General features: G+C 36.8%; 3 protein-coding genes across 4 annotated transcripts; 1 reads left to right on the top strand and 2 right to left on the bottom strand.

Annotated features, from left to right (window-relative positions):
- Window positions 1-5,638: 5,638 nt before the first annotated feature.
- On the bottom strand, window positions 5,639-7,100 carry LOC104768523 (UDP-glycosyltransferase 89A2). The gene has a single exon (XM_010492529.3). It carries the CDS (start codon window positions 7,098-7,100, stop codon window positions 5,670-5,672), a length of 1,431 nt encoding a protein of 476 aa, XP_010490831.1. The 3' UTR covers window positions 5,639-5,669.
- A 190-nt stretch (window positions 7,101-7,290) lies between these two features.
- LOC104768520 (nucleolin 1) lies at window positions 7,291-9,412 on the top strand. 2 transcript variants are annotated; one of them, XM_087506375.1, is made up of 6 exons: window positions 7,291-7,571; window positions 7,724-7,907; window positions 8,011-8,169; window positions 8,286-8,396; window positions 8,491-8,669; window positions 8,770-9,412. In XM_087506375.1, the coding sequence occupies exons 3-6, from the start codon at window positions 8,021-8,023 to the stop codon at window positions 8,976-8,978; spliced, it is 648 nt and encodes a 215-aa protein (XP_087362501.1). In that variant the 5' UTR covers window positions 7,291-7,571; window positions 7,724-7,907; window positions 8,011-8,020; the 3' UTR covers window positions 8,979-9,412. The 2 variants fall into 2 exon arrangements, with proteins under 2 accessions (XP_087362501.1, XP_010490829.1); XM_010492527.2 differs by having other exon boundaries at window positions 7,446-7,571; window positions 7,684-7,907.
- Window positions 9,413-9,646: 234 nt separating this feature from the next.
- Window positions 9,647-12,222, bottom strand: LOC104768522 (serine/threonine protein phosphatase 2A 57 kDa regulatory subunit B' alpha isoform). Its single transcript, XM_010492528.2, has 2 exons — window positions 10,583-12,222; window positions 9,647-9,981 (listed from the first exon to the last, which is right to left on the bottom strand). The coding sequence occupies exons 1-2, from the start codon at window positions 11,732-11,734 to the stop codon at window positions 9,655-9,657; spliced, it is 1,479 nt and encodes a 492-aa protein (XP_010490830.1). The 5' UTR covers window positions 11,735-12,222; the 3' UTR covers window positions 9,647-9,654.
- Between the last annotated feature and the right edge of the window lie 783 nt (window positions 12,223-13,005).

Genomic DNA, 13,005 nt, shown 5'->3' with positions numbered 1-13,005 from the left:
AAAAGTACCAATACTTAAGAGCCCATTATTTATTTGGTACAAAATATAAACATATATAAAATCATGGTTAACAATATTTTTTTCTTATATATAATATTGACCTGGTCCATGAATCCATATTAATGTGGTATGATTCACTCTGTTTTTCCTTAAGAAATATTATAGCTAGCTGTCCTTGAGAAACAATATCATACAAGCAAAGACGTCATCGATTTTTTTACACTCCACTTTTCTTAATGTAATATCTGTATGTAATCATATACTGATACAATATGAAAATAATTTTGGCATTTTAAACAAAAAAATATCTTGATAAGCTCCATTAGTTTGTATCTTAATTTGTTAATTGCCATCAAGCATGTTATTACCTAATTTTGCATAGTGACGCGATTCCATCGTGCTAGTTTTTATGGCGAAGGTGGTGCATCCTGATTGGTGGATAAATGATTCTCCGATTTAATCAGTTCACCACCAGGTCCACCACCTAAATTATTTGATTTGATTTAATAAAACAGAACAAAAAAAAGAGCTACCATTTGTGCATAGATATTTCATGTGGTGAATTAAATAAATAACTCTTCTAGTGTATATATTTATTTTTGGTTAAATCTTCTAGTGTATGTATATAGTGCCCTACTGCCCTTATCATATATTGTTGGACGATTCAAATAAGAGATTTTGGTTAAACTATATATAAGCTATGACGACCAAGGCTTGCTCGCTCTTACTACTTCTACTGCTCACGGTAACCGTAGTGGTAAGACAATTAGAGGAGATAGCCGTGACTGGTACACGGAGAATTCTGACAGCAGAGAAGGTATCAGGAGAATAGGGGGAATATCAATCAATAGACCATCTATATTAGCCAATGAACAATTTCAAAACGAATGCTAATTTATTTATTAGTTGGAGTTTGAACTTTGAAGTCGAAGAATATTTTCTCTTATTTATACTATTATTCAGCCACCGAGATTTGCTCATTTTTAAAAATCATATGCTAGAGATGCTAGTAGTTATTTAAACGAATAATGAGTCAATCATTATTATATAAACCCCCTAAGACAGAGATAGAGATTCACAATGAAAACCCAAAACTATTTGTGTAAATGGTTGTTTAAAATTGAATAAGTTGATAAGTTTAATATTATTCAACTCATTCATCTCTAGAAAAGTGGATGAACAAGTTGAACATTTTTATTGTATAATTATACTGCAAATGGTTGTTTAAAACAGAATAAATTGAAAATATTAAGTTGAATAAAATTGAGTTTAATTATTATTCAATTCAGTCATCTCAAAAAAGTGGATGAACAAGTTGAACATTTTGCTGTATAATTAGTTTATTTTTTCACTTTTTAAATTGAATGGGTTAAATAGTTTTTTTTTCAACATTCTCAACCTTTTTAATGTTAATGGTGAAAATTGGTTGAATAATTTTTTCCAATCTCTTCAAATGGTTGAATAAAGATGAATGAGTTGAAAAAAATATGAGTTGAATAAAATTGGTTGAATAATATTCAACTCATTCATCCACTTAATAGGAGATGAAAAAGTTTAACAAATTTCCTTTCTAATTTGTTCATTTCTCCAGTTTTTTGGTTGAATGGGTTGAATAAGTTTTCCAACTTATTAATTTATCTCAAATGGTAAAAAATTTGTTCATTTCTCCAGCTTTTTTAGTTGAATCGGTTGAATAAGTTTTCCAACTTATTAATCTATCTCAAATGGTAAAAAAATTGAATGGATAATCATTCAACCTATTAATTTAAGTCATCAATTTGTACTCTTAGTTTATTTTTCAAATTTTTAAGATGAATGAATAGTTTTTTCAATCTCTTCAACATTTTCAATGCAAATGGTGAAAATCAACCTCTTCAATCTCTTCAACTATGCAACCATTTGCACCATATTTTTTTTCTATACATTCCTTCTTTTGGTAAAAAATTTCGATTCTCTTTCCTCGTAGATTGCTTTCTTCTTCGAATAATTGAAGAAGAAGCACATCCATTTATGGGTTCAGAAAACCCTAATGTTTTTCCACCCTCCCCTTTTCAAACTCTCCCCAAACCCTCATATCTGCCTCCTCTACCCACTCTCCAATTTCTTCAGTTCAGGTAACGACTCTAACTCTGTCTTCTCTTTTAGTTTACACGAATCTTACATTTCTTTTTTAGAATTAATCTCAAATTTTTTACTTTAACGTATTTTAAGCATATCTCATGGAGAGACCAGCCAATGCACCATACCAGTTTTATTGGAACTGTGTATACATAGGCTTTTTATTTTAAGCATATCTAATAGAGTACTATATAATGTATTAGATGTTTGAAAGTAAATGAAAAACCACATGAATTTTTTTTTCCTAGAATAAAAAAATACATGAAAGTTGAGAACTTGTATTAAAGTTCTATACAAAATGATGTTTTAATAAACTATCAAAATGCAATTGTGAAAATAAAAATTAGATGGTATGATATCTTAGAGTCTATTTTATATGTTATGAAAACACCTATGTAAAGATATTTTACTTATGTTTTGTTCATATTTTACATATGTTTTACTTATTTTTGTTAATATCTATTCAACATTAAAAAAAAAACAAAAAAAAAATGACTAATTTTCTGCCATATATAAACAATCACACATACAATTTATATTTATATAGAATTTAATGTAAACTATATACTCAATGTATCAAACAATCAAATAATTTACATATATGTATATGATTTTATCATAGTCATAAAATAATATAGATATATAAACAATTATAGTGAACATGGTTTAACAATATTTTTTCTTATAATATTGACATACAGGGGCGGACCCACGTTGAAGTTAGGCAGGTCAACTGACCGGGGTAAAATATCAAAATATGGTTTTTTGCATATAAAACGTGGAAGTTCCTGCAGCAAAGTTGGTCATTTCTCATTTAGTTGCGACCTCAGACCCAAGTTCGACCCCTCCAAACTACACCAATTTTCTCTTTTTTCCTCTTTCATATATTTAACTAGCTTAATAAAATAATAATTGACCTGGGTAATTTTTTTCCCTGGGTCCGCCCCTGTTGACATATGGTCCTTGAATCCATATTCATGTGGTATGAGTAGGGGTGTCAATTGGGCTTTAGGCCCGCGGGCATAGCCCGTTATGTAGCTTAGCGGATCGGGCATGGGCTCTTAATTTGATGCCCAAAAAGTGGCGGGTCACGCGGACTCAGCCCGTTTGGTTTGCGGGTCAAGCGGATTGTGACCGCTGATGACCGCGGGGTAAACGGGCGGTCTGCAATTGTCACAGTTCCATCACTGATTCACTTCTATGCCAGTTCACAAGCGATGGTGCGGCACAGGGGAGGAGATTCGGGCTAGATTCGGGGTCAAATCCGAAGAAGACGAAAAAGGTACAAACACTTTCTCTCTCGCTGATCGTGTTTGTCTCTCAATTTCAATCTTCTGGGCTCATTTCTGATTTGTCTCTTCCCTAAATCCCTTGTTAGTTGTTACAACAACTACTACAAAATTAGGGCTTTAACGAGGAAGAACATCACTTTGAATCTTAAGGTTGTTTCAAGGTGAATGCTTTTTTTTATTTTATGAGTTCTGGGTTTTGTTAAGAATCTGCTTTTATATCTTCTTAGCTTTCCATCTGCTCAAAAGTCTTGAAATTTCCAAGCAAGTTATTTACTTTGTCAAAGTGTTGTTGATCTTCTGCAGATCAAAAGTATGGATCTTAATTTAGATGAGAATGAGATTCTAAAGGCTCGAATCAAACAACTTGAACTTGGTACGTTTTCTCAATTTCTCAACTGTAGTTTCTTTTTGTGTATTTCTCTTGGTGGTACTAGTTATTTAGACCTTGGACATGTTTCTAGGCTTGTAGAAATGGTTTTTTAGTCTTACGTTTTTGCTTCTCTGCAGCCTTCTTCAAGTGTATTCTGCTGCATTTTGCCTTCTCTGATGCAAAAGATTATTTTTCTCTTTTAGTTATTTACTTGTGTTTTCTTCTAATAAACTTGATATTGAGTTAGTTTATAGCAAATGGTGTATGACGACATCATCACTTGTTACACTTTCAGAAATTCTTCCCTTTCTCTTTTGGGTTATGCACTTAATTTGACCTTGGCTACTCTGTGCGTTATGCTTTTGTGAAGATATTATCTATCATGGTTTTTTGAGACTCCATTTTACTTCTGCATCTTGATTACCTGATATATGTTGAGTCTGACCACTAGTATTTCTTATAACTAGAGCGTAGTGAACTATAGAAAGATATTGAACAGTTGTGCATGCAACAAGGTGGACCTAGAATTCTTGGTGTGGCTACTCGGATGCATTTCCAGAGGTGTCTTATTTTCTATCCCACTTCCTTATTAGATTTAAGTTCCTTATTCAGCAATTGAATGCTACCTTATTTTTCCCTTCACCTCATAGATATTGTTGGATATGGCTCTAATAGGACAGCTAGCTTGGAGCAGGAGTTAGAGAGCTTAAAACTGAAGTTGGCTGCTTGCACAAGAGAGAAAAACAATATTTAAGAGGAACTTGCAGAATCTTATCGTATGAAAGTGATTATCTTTCTAAAGAAGAGATGCCCGCGGGCATGCCCGTTAGTCCGCAAAGCTAGGCGGAGCGGGCATGGGCAGTGATACTTTGCCCGCCGCCCGTGGCGGACCTGTCCGCAGCGGATCACTGAAAATACGGGACCGTCACGGTCAGCCCGTTCGGGCGCGGGCATGCCCGTTTGACACCCCTAGGTATGAGCCACTGATCTGTTTTTTCTTAAGAAATATTATAGCTGTGCTTGAGAAACAATATCATACAAGCAAGATGTCATCAATTTTTTTATACACTCCACTTTTCTTAATGCAACATCTGTATGTAATAAGTAATCATATACTGATACAACATGAAAATAATATTGTTGATAAACTCCACTAGTTTGTATCTTAATTAGTTAATTGCATCAAGAATGTAATAATTACCTAGTTTTGCATAGTGACGCGCGTGATTCCATCGTGCCTAGTTTTGCTGGTGGATAAATGATTCGTCGATTTAATCAGTTGACCACCACCTGAATTATTTAATTTGATATAATAAAACAGAACAAAATAAAAAGAACTATAATGCGCACTACCATTTGTGTATAAATATTTCATTGTGGTGAATTGAATAAATAAATCAGTACGTACCCTTACTATATATATAGTGCCCTAATCATATATTGTTGGATGATTCAAATAAGAGATTTTGATTAAACTACATATAAGCTATGACGACCAAGGCTTGCTCGCTCTTACTACTTATACTGCTCACGGTAACCGTTGTGGTAAGACCATTGGAGGAGCTAGCCGTGACTGGTACACGGAGAAATCTGACAACAGAGAAGGTATCCGGAGAAGAGGTTGAGGCCGATGTCAATAACCACCATAGCATTCCAAGGGAGTCTTGGGGTGATAATGATAATAATCCATGATCCATATATTTTAGTTAAAGATGTTTACTAGCTAAGATCTTGTTTCTATGCTACTTGTCTTCTTTCATACGTGTTTTGTCCCACCCTTTGTAATTTTGTAACCATTCAAATCCTATCGGTTCTAGTTTCAGTTCTTCAAATTTAGTACCGAAAGACATCAAATGAATTTTAGAATCAAAACTCGACCACATCATTAATTAGTTAATTACATCTAGTGATAGAGTTTGACTTTTGACTTTTCCAAATTCTTTGACAAGTCTTTGTAAATCTTCAACAGAGCTTCCATTTGCCTCCGTCACGGCCACTTCAGTCTTCCGACGTATCTCTTCAGCCCGAGCAGCCACATCGCATCCTCCCACACCCACCGTTTCCGCTATCACCCGACCCAACTCAACCGAGTCAGGCACAGTTTCACCCCCTTCGCAAACCTTAACCGCAACACCCAAATGCTCCACAAGCAACTTCGCGTTCACAAACTGGTCCGCCTCCATAGGCCATCCCAAGATCACAGCCCCACTCGTTATCCCTTCAAGCACTGAGTTCCATCCACAATGGCTCAAAAATCCACCAACCGCCACGTGTCGCAAGACCGCCAGCTGGGAAACCCATCCTCTAACCACCAAACCCCGTCCAGATACCCGATCCTCGAACCCATCCGGTATCGGATCTTTCTTAACCACCCAAACAAACCGGGTCATGCTTTTTTCAAGACCTAGAGCCAAAGCATCACACTGCTCTTTAGTCAACGCCTTTTGACTCCCGAAACAAACGTAGACGACAGACCCGTCTTGGGATCCGTCAAGCCAACTCAGCAAATCCGGATCTATAAAACCCGGATCCGTATTAAGACCCGACCCGAATGAACAAAGCGGCCCGATTACAAAAACCCGATCATGACCACCGGTTCTCTGTTTCACGTACTCGAGATACTCATCTTCCAGAACCTGAGAAGAATTGAAAACAGAGCCGTAGCTCAACAGATTCATGGAGAAGTCTTTGATGGTTTCGAGATCCGGTGACGGAGTTTGGAGACATCGTCGGACAATAGACGGAAGATGCTCTTCTTTGAAGATCGGAGCACGAGGAAGATCCAGTAGATGAACCGGATCCGTTGATTTGATCCGATCGATGTTCTCGAAGCAGTACTGAAGAACTGAGACTAAGAAGAAGCTAATAGAGAAGAAAGCGAAGCGAGGGATAGAGATTTGATCGCAGAGATCGTGAGTCCAACCGAGGAAGAAATCGGAGATGAGAGCGATCGGAGGATTTGGATGAGATCGGAACCAGTCGATGATTGGATCTCGAAGCTGACGAAGAGAAGCCATGATCGGGAGGTTTCCTGAATTCCCGGTGTCTTTGACGTTTTCGACGCCGGGAGAGAGTGAGGGATGAGGAGGGAAAGGGAAAACGACGGAGGTGACGGAGGAAGGATGAGCGGAGAGAAGAGGAGAGAGGTAAGTGAGGTTCCCGGGAGTGACGATGACGGAGACGTTGACTCCACGGAGGCAGAGTTGGTGAGTTAAGTCAAGTAGAGGAAGTAAGTGGCCTTGTGCTGGGTATGGAAACACCACTAGGTGTGGTGGTTTCGAACTCTCCGATCTACTTTCCGGTAGCATTACCTCCGTCATTTCGCGGTGGCGTTACCGTATATTAGTGTGTGTGTTTTGACGGTTATTTTGGTACTAACGAAAAAGATTTGATATTATAAAGATTTCATTTTTTAATTTATTTATTTATTGGAAGTTAAGATACGACGTCGTTGCCTATCATTGGTCGCACTAGATTTTGTTGAGATAGCAAATCCCTCTCAAATACTCAATGCTTTACGAACGAACCCTCTTAAAAAATCAGAAGGTTATAACTTTACTAGGACTTTATATGGGCTTAACGCAGGCCTATAGTAAATTAAAGGCCCAACAGTTTTGTTCGTAACTAGATAATATAAATAAGGGGGGGGGGGGGGATTTACGAAAAAAGAAAAAACCGTTGTTGAAATCAAAATCCCTAAATCTGAAAAATAAAATAAAAAATTCGAATCCCTAGCGCTGCTCTTCTTGTCAACTTTGATCACCATGGACGAATCTGCTGGCATCAGAAGAGTAATTTTTCTTCTCCTTATGGATTTCTTCTTTCTCTTCACTCTTTGCTTAAACTCTGTTTCAAGTATGTAAGAAAAAGTATTATGAGGTTAGGAGAATTTTGGTACTGTAGGATCTGAAATTGCTGGATTTGAACGATCGTGTTGTTGCAGACTCTCGGGAACCCAAACCCAAACGATTGTTGTTCCCTAGGACGACGATATCCGTTGAGGGATATGACACGAGGCTCTGTGAGTATGCTCTCAAGCTCGCGCTGAAGAAACACTTCTCTTCATGTGGAAGGGTCGGACATATTATTTATGTTCCCAGAGACTATAAAAAACGAATCCTCAAGAGGTACCTTTTTTAATTTCCCTCCCTCCCACCTGGCTCTCTCTCATTTATGTTTAATGCTCTGCGAAAAACTCAAAAATAAATAAACTGTGTTTTTGTTTTACAGTGTTGCTTTCATGTTCTTGGTTGGAGAAGGTGTCGAAGAAAAGGCATTGGAACTCAATGGAACTGACGTGGGAGGATGGACTGCAATCGTTAAGGCCGCACCCTCTCAGACAGAATACATGGATCCTCCTTGTCCTGCTAACCAAGCAGAAATACATCGGTAGATAAATACTATTACTATTATTATTATTATTTAGGATTGTGTTGCATCTTTGTGTTCAGATGTTAATAATAATAATAATATTTTCTCGCGTGCAATGCAATCAATTATTATAGGGTCCGCGTTACCGGGTATGATACTTCGCTTCCTGAGATTGATCTCCAGATGGCGCTCTGTGATCATTTCTCTTCATGTGGAGAGGTCTTTCAAGTTCGGGTTCTCTCTAGGTTTGTGCCTTCTGTTTTGTTTCCCAAGCTCTCTAGTGTTATCGATTATTTCTCTCTAACTAAAGACCCCTTTTTTCTATTTTTTTTTTTGCAGCATTCCAGTAGCTTGTATTTATCTTAGGGGAAAAAGTTGTGTAGTAGACAAGGCGCTTAAACTAAATGGATGTAACATGGGAGGAATGAATCTTGTAGTTGAACGTAATCAGCCGCAACCGGGAGACATAGTAATAAAAAGAGAGCGTCTCTGCACTACTACTGGCTATATTCTCCCAAGTACATCAATTTTTGCTCTTCTTGCCTTTCTTTAGATAAATTCTTTTTTCTCTCATCAGTTGCGTTGTTTATAACTTTATTTTATTATTATATATATTAGGTGTCTTAATCAAGGCGTCCGAGAATAAGAAGAAGAAGTTGGAGATGGAGATAGAGATGGAGATGAATGAGAAGAAGAAGAAGAAGATGAAGATTAAGCTGGCCAAGTTGGACAAGGAGATTCAGATGCGTAAGGAGAATAAGATGAAGTTGGATATGGAGAGGAAGAAGAGGCTAGAGATGGAGATAGAGATGGAGATGGCTCAATAATCTTGATATAATTCAGAAATTCAGAGATCTAAACAAGAATGGAAGCCATTATCAGACAAGAGGAACAGAGCAGATGAGTAACCTTTTATAGGAATTCCACATTATGTGCTGCTGCTAACCCCAGGAGTCAGAACATGAGTTTAAGGTTATAGGCCTAGACTGAACAATGCAGTAAGACAACTGTTGATGATACATTGCGATTGGTTTCGGCTTATGCAGCGGTATCAGAAAGAGCTTGTGCTCCTCCTTCATTGTTAAGGCAAACCCATTGATAATACTACCCAGTATCTCCAAAAGCTCCTCAATCCCGCTGTCTAAAATTTTGATATTAGTTGTAGTGCATCATTGGTTGCATTAGATTTACTTCAAACATGTCAATAAGATAACCAGTTATTTCAATTTTTAAATTAACTTTCTCATAATTTCTTATCAAATTTAGATTTTGTTGACTTTAGTGTACAATTTAAATCTGGATTGAGAAATCAGAAGCACCATAATAAAGATTTTCAAAAGAGAGAAAAATAAAATTCTAATGGCTTGATTTAAGGACTTTTTTTTTCCAGACCTTCAAAATAAATAAATAAAATATAATATTTTGCACGATTAGTGAAATTGTGAAGAAGTAAAAGAAAGAATATTATTAATTGGATGATTTGTTTGGTAAACTGTTTTTCTTCTAAGAAGTGATCATAGGATCTTCTCTTTCTCGCTCCTCTACTGCTTCATCTAATCTCCTCCACCTATCTTGGCGTTGCTCTTCCACTTGTTTAGATTTGGCTTGTTTCTCTTCGTACTGTTGCTGGCAATCCTCAAAGAGTTCAGGGTCCATCTCCATGAACATTCTCTTTATATTCGCGCTTAGACCGTGAACTGCTTGGTTCCAGTGAGATTCTGTGTTTTTCTCCAGCGAACCGAATATGATAGGAAGGATCACGCTTCTGTTCTGAGCAATTAGACCTACTACGTGCTCGTTGTTCCATAAGAACAAAGCTCGTTCTGCAACCTGCATTGCATGATAATATATGCGAGATTAAAAAATTTCCCAAGTAATTCAAGCAATATGTTTGGTTAAACTTTAAGCTATCAACCCCCTGTAGAGAAGATGAAACCATGGTGTGCAAGAAAGAGAATTCAATCATACATAAACAAACCACAAGCAAAGGTTTCAATCAATTCAGCGGAGTTGGTTGTCTGGCAGAGCTAAATAGAGACGAGTGACACACGAGACAATTGATGTAAGAATCAAATAATTCATTTAGCAGATTGTAATAGCAATTGCATGTGACAATTCTATCAACAGAGATGGGCTAATGAACAGATTCAGTTTTCTGAAGAAGCATGGGATATTGGAAGAAACAACAAGCAGACATATAAAACTATGACAACTATGCCAAGTACAAAAATTACAGTACTTTTTTCAGATGGAGGAGTCAGAACATGAGTTTGAGATAATAGGCCTAGATCATTGCCTCGATATGCAAAATTACTACACAACATAAGCCTTTTCATACAAGAAGCTAAACAGGAAAGGCTCCAAAAATGAGAAACTTTAACGAGCAGATTAAAAAGAGAAACCAAGCCATACGATACGAGATTTTACTAACCTGAAAATTAGAGCTACTGAGGCATCGAGCAATCTGTTGGAACAGAGGAACCATACAGCGTTGGAACTCAACAGTTTGTGTTGCCTCCAGAACCTCTTCAAGTTCACCAAGAAAGAGAACCTCTTTCGTACAGTTTGTCACAGGCCAAAACTTCAACAATCCCCTGATCACTGTATCCGCAAGCTTATAATCTTTCTCCACAAACTGAACAATGCAGTAAGACAACTGCTGATGATACATTGCGATTGGTTTCGGCTTATGCAGCGGTATCAACGCCCTAATCAGAAAAAGCTTATGCTCCTCCTTCATTGGCAAGGCAAACCCATTGATAATACTACCAAGAATCTCCAAAAGCTCCCCAATCCCGCTATGTCTCTCAGTCTCGTAGATAAACCTATAGAATATATAATTCATTGCTTTCCTAATAAAGGGTCTGTGTACCATAAACTTGCCATAAATCCTATGAAGAATCGTTTTCAAATACTCCCTTTCTCTAGGATCTTCAGTCTCAAACAACTCAAGAAGCTTCAACACAAAGGAATGGTCAATATAACGTTTAGCAACTTTAGTATCAGTGTCAGAAGGAACAATGTATCTAAGCAGCAACTCGTAAAGAAGCTGTAAATGAGGCCAAGATGGTTCCAAGTAAGGCTCCTCTTCCTCAAGATCAGCAGGCTCTTGACCTGTATTCTCATGTGAAGCAGGAGGAAGACACCTGAATATATTAAACGAAACCATTTTAACCATTTCTTCCTGACAAACTTCAGTAAGCTTCCCTGCACCAGACTGAATAAAATCAACAAGCTCTAATAAAGTCTGTCTCTTAATCTCCTTCTCCCTCGCGTTCTTCAACGTATCTGTGAAATCAAACTGGAAACAGCAAATCTGGAGTTTTCTCAAGAACAAGGATTGACGCTCGGAAACAGAAACGTCTCTGAATAAAGGAAGAGGCTCGACTGAATACATAGGAGGAGGATGGGGTTGTTGTGCCGTTGGAGAAGAAGAAGGAAGCAGTGAACCACGAGATGCGTGATTTACAACCATATTGTTGTTGGATCCATGACCTGGTGGATCAAATCCATACATTGACGAATCATTCGCCTCAGTTCTTGAGGCTTTTCTATGTGCACCTTTCATAATCTTCTTAAACATGGCTTCTTCACGCACTATAGAAACCCTAAGTTGTTGCTTCTCTCTATTTTAGAAACCCTAACTCAAATTGAATCAAAGCGTGAAACGAAATGGAAGATGAATTGAATGAATCTGTAAAGTATTTCAGATTCAATTGCTTGCTTTTACAACAACAACGAAGAAGAATCTTCTTCCACTACACTTCTTCTTACATCAATCTTCGAGTATGTTCTGTGAGATCTGAAGATGGTGAAATTAAACCGTTGGATTGATCGAAGAGATCTTCGGAGAAATGACCGGAGATTTGGACAGCGAAGTTTTCCCGGTGAGCGAGATGAGAGAGAAGAGAGGATCTTTCAAATTAAAAAGGAAACAGAAAAAAATAATATAATTTCACTTTTTGTTATTCAAAATCTCTTCAATTCACAACCAAAAGACACGACGATACACTTTTTAAAATAGTTTTAGATGTTATTTTTTTTTTTGAGTTAAATTATCTGATTGAAATCACATTTTATGGTTTTATCCTAAACGTTAGCGTAAGTGTGATGGCTCTTGTGTGCACGTGGCTTGTGAGTGAAGTGCTCGCAACTTTAACTATTTGGTCCATATATATGAATAATGATCATTTATTATGATTATGCAACAACAACAACAACAAAACAACTTAATTCTTTTTTTTATATATAAAACATTATGTGAAAGTCTAAAAGATGCCTTAGAAAATAAAAATAAACACATACTGTATGAATTTCATTATCCATTATGAAATTAAAATGACATTACAAAAAGAATAGTGACAAGTGGTCATCACTAGATTTTAATGATGAAATTGAAATCAAATAAAACCGAGTAGTCGCTATATATAGACAAAATCTTTTAAATTTTATATTCCAAAATTTCACTATGGATGGGATAATAACAACCTTAGAAGATAACGAAGGGATACAACAACAAGGCAGGACTCAATTGGATTGGATTAGATTTCATGGCTGGACAAGTTTTCTTTTTAAGTGGTTGTATCTTAAGTTAAGTGTTTTGTAGCTCAACCAGTACACAGTGATCCGAGTTTTACTGAGAGATTCGACATTACCCACATGCAAAAGATTCTAGACAACAAAAAAAAAAAGAAAGAAAAGGAAACATATAAGTAAAGACCTGTTACGTAGCATTTTTTAACGGGAAAATTACCAAAATGTTTCAACGTACAACATTATCACATTAGGTAAAGAGTTTTTACTTTAATCTCCGTCGATAATATATTTTCCCAAATGGGGCGAAACTCCTCCTAA

This window comes from Camelina sativa, chromosome 20 (genome assembly GCF_030686135.1).
Source record: "Camelina sativa cultivar CO46 ecotype springtype chromosome 20, ASM3068613v1".
Lineage (NCBI taxonomy): Eukaryota > Viridiplantae > Streptophyta > Magnoliopsida > Brassicales > Brassicaceae > Camelina > Camelina sativa.
This window is presented reverse-complemented; position numbering and strand designations above follow the sequence as displayed.

Bases quoted from the DNA above. Each gene is read 5' to 3' on its own strand.
- LOC104768523 (XM_010492529.3), bottom strand. From the start codon at position 7,100: ATGACGGAGGTAATGCTACCGGAAAGTAGATCGGAGAGTTCGAAACCA.
- LOC104768520 (XM_010492527.2), top strand. From the start codon at position 7,545: ATGGACGAATCTGCTGGCATCAGAAGA. The intron at 7,908-8,010 runs GTACCTTTTTTA...TTTGTTTTACAG, and splicing joins AAAAAACGAATCCTCAAGAG to TGTTGCTTTCATGTTCTTGG. The intron at 8,670-8,769 runs GTACATCAATTT...TATATATATTAG, and splicing joins TACTGGCTATATTCTCCCAA to GTGTCTTAATCAAGGCGTCC.
- LOC104768522 (XM_010492528.2), bottom strand. From the start codon at position 11,734: ATGTTTAAGAAGATTATGAAAGGTGCACATAGAAAAGCCTCAAGAACT. The intron at 9,982-10,582 runs GTTAGTAAAATC...CATGCAATGCAG, and splicing joins TCAGTAGCTCTAATTTTCAG to GTTGCAGAACGAGCTTTGTT.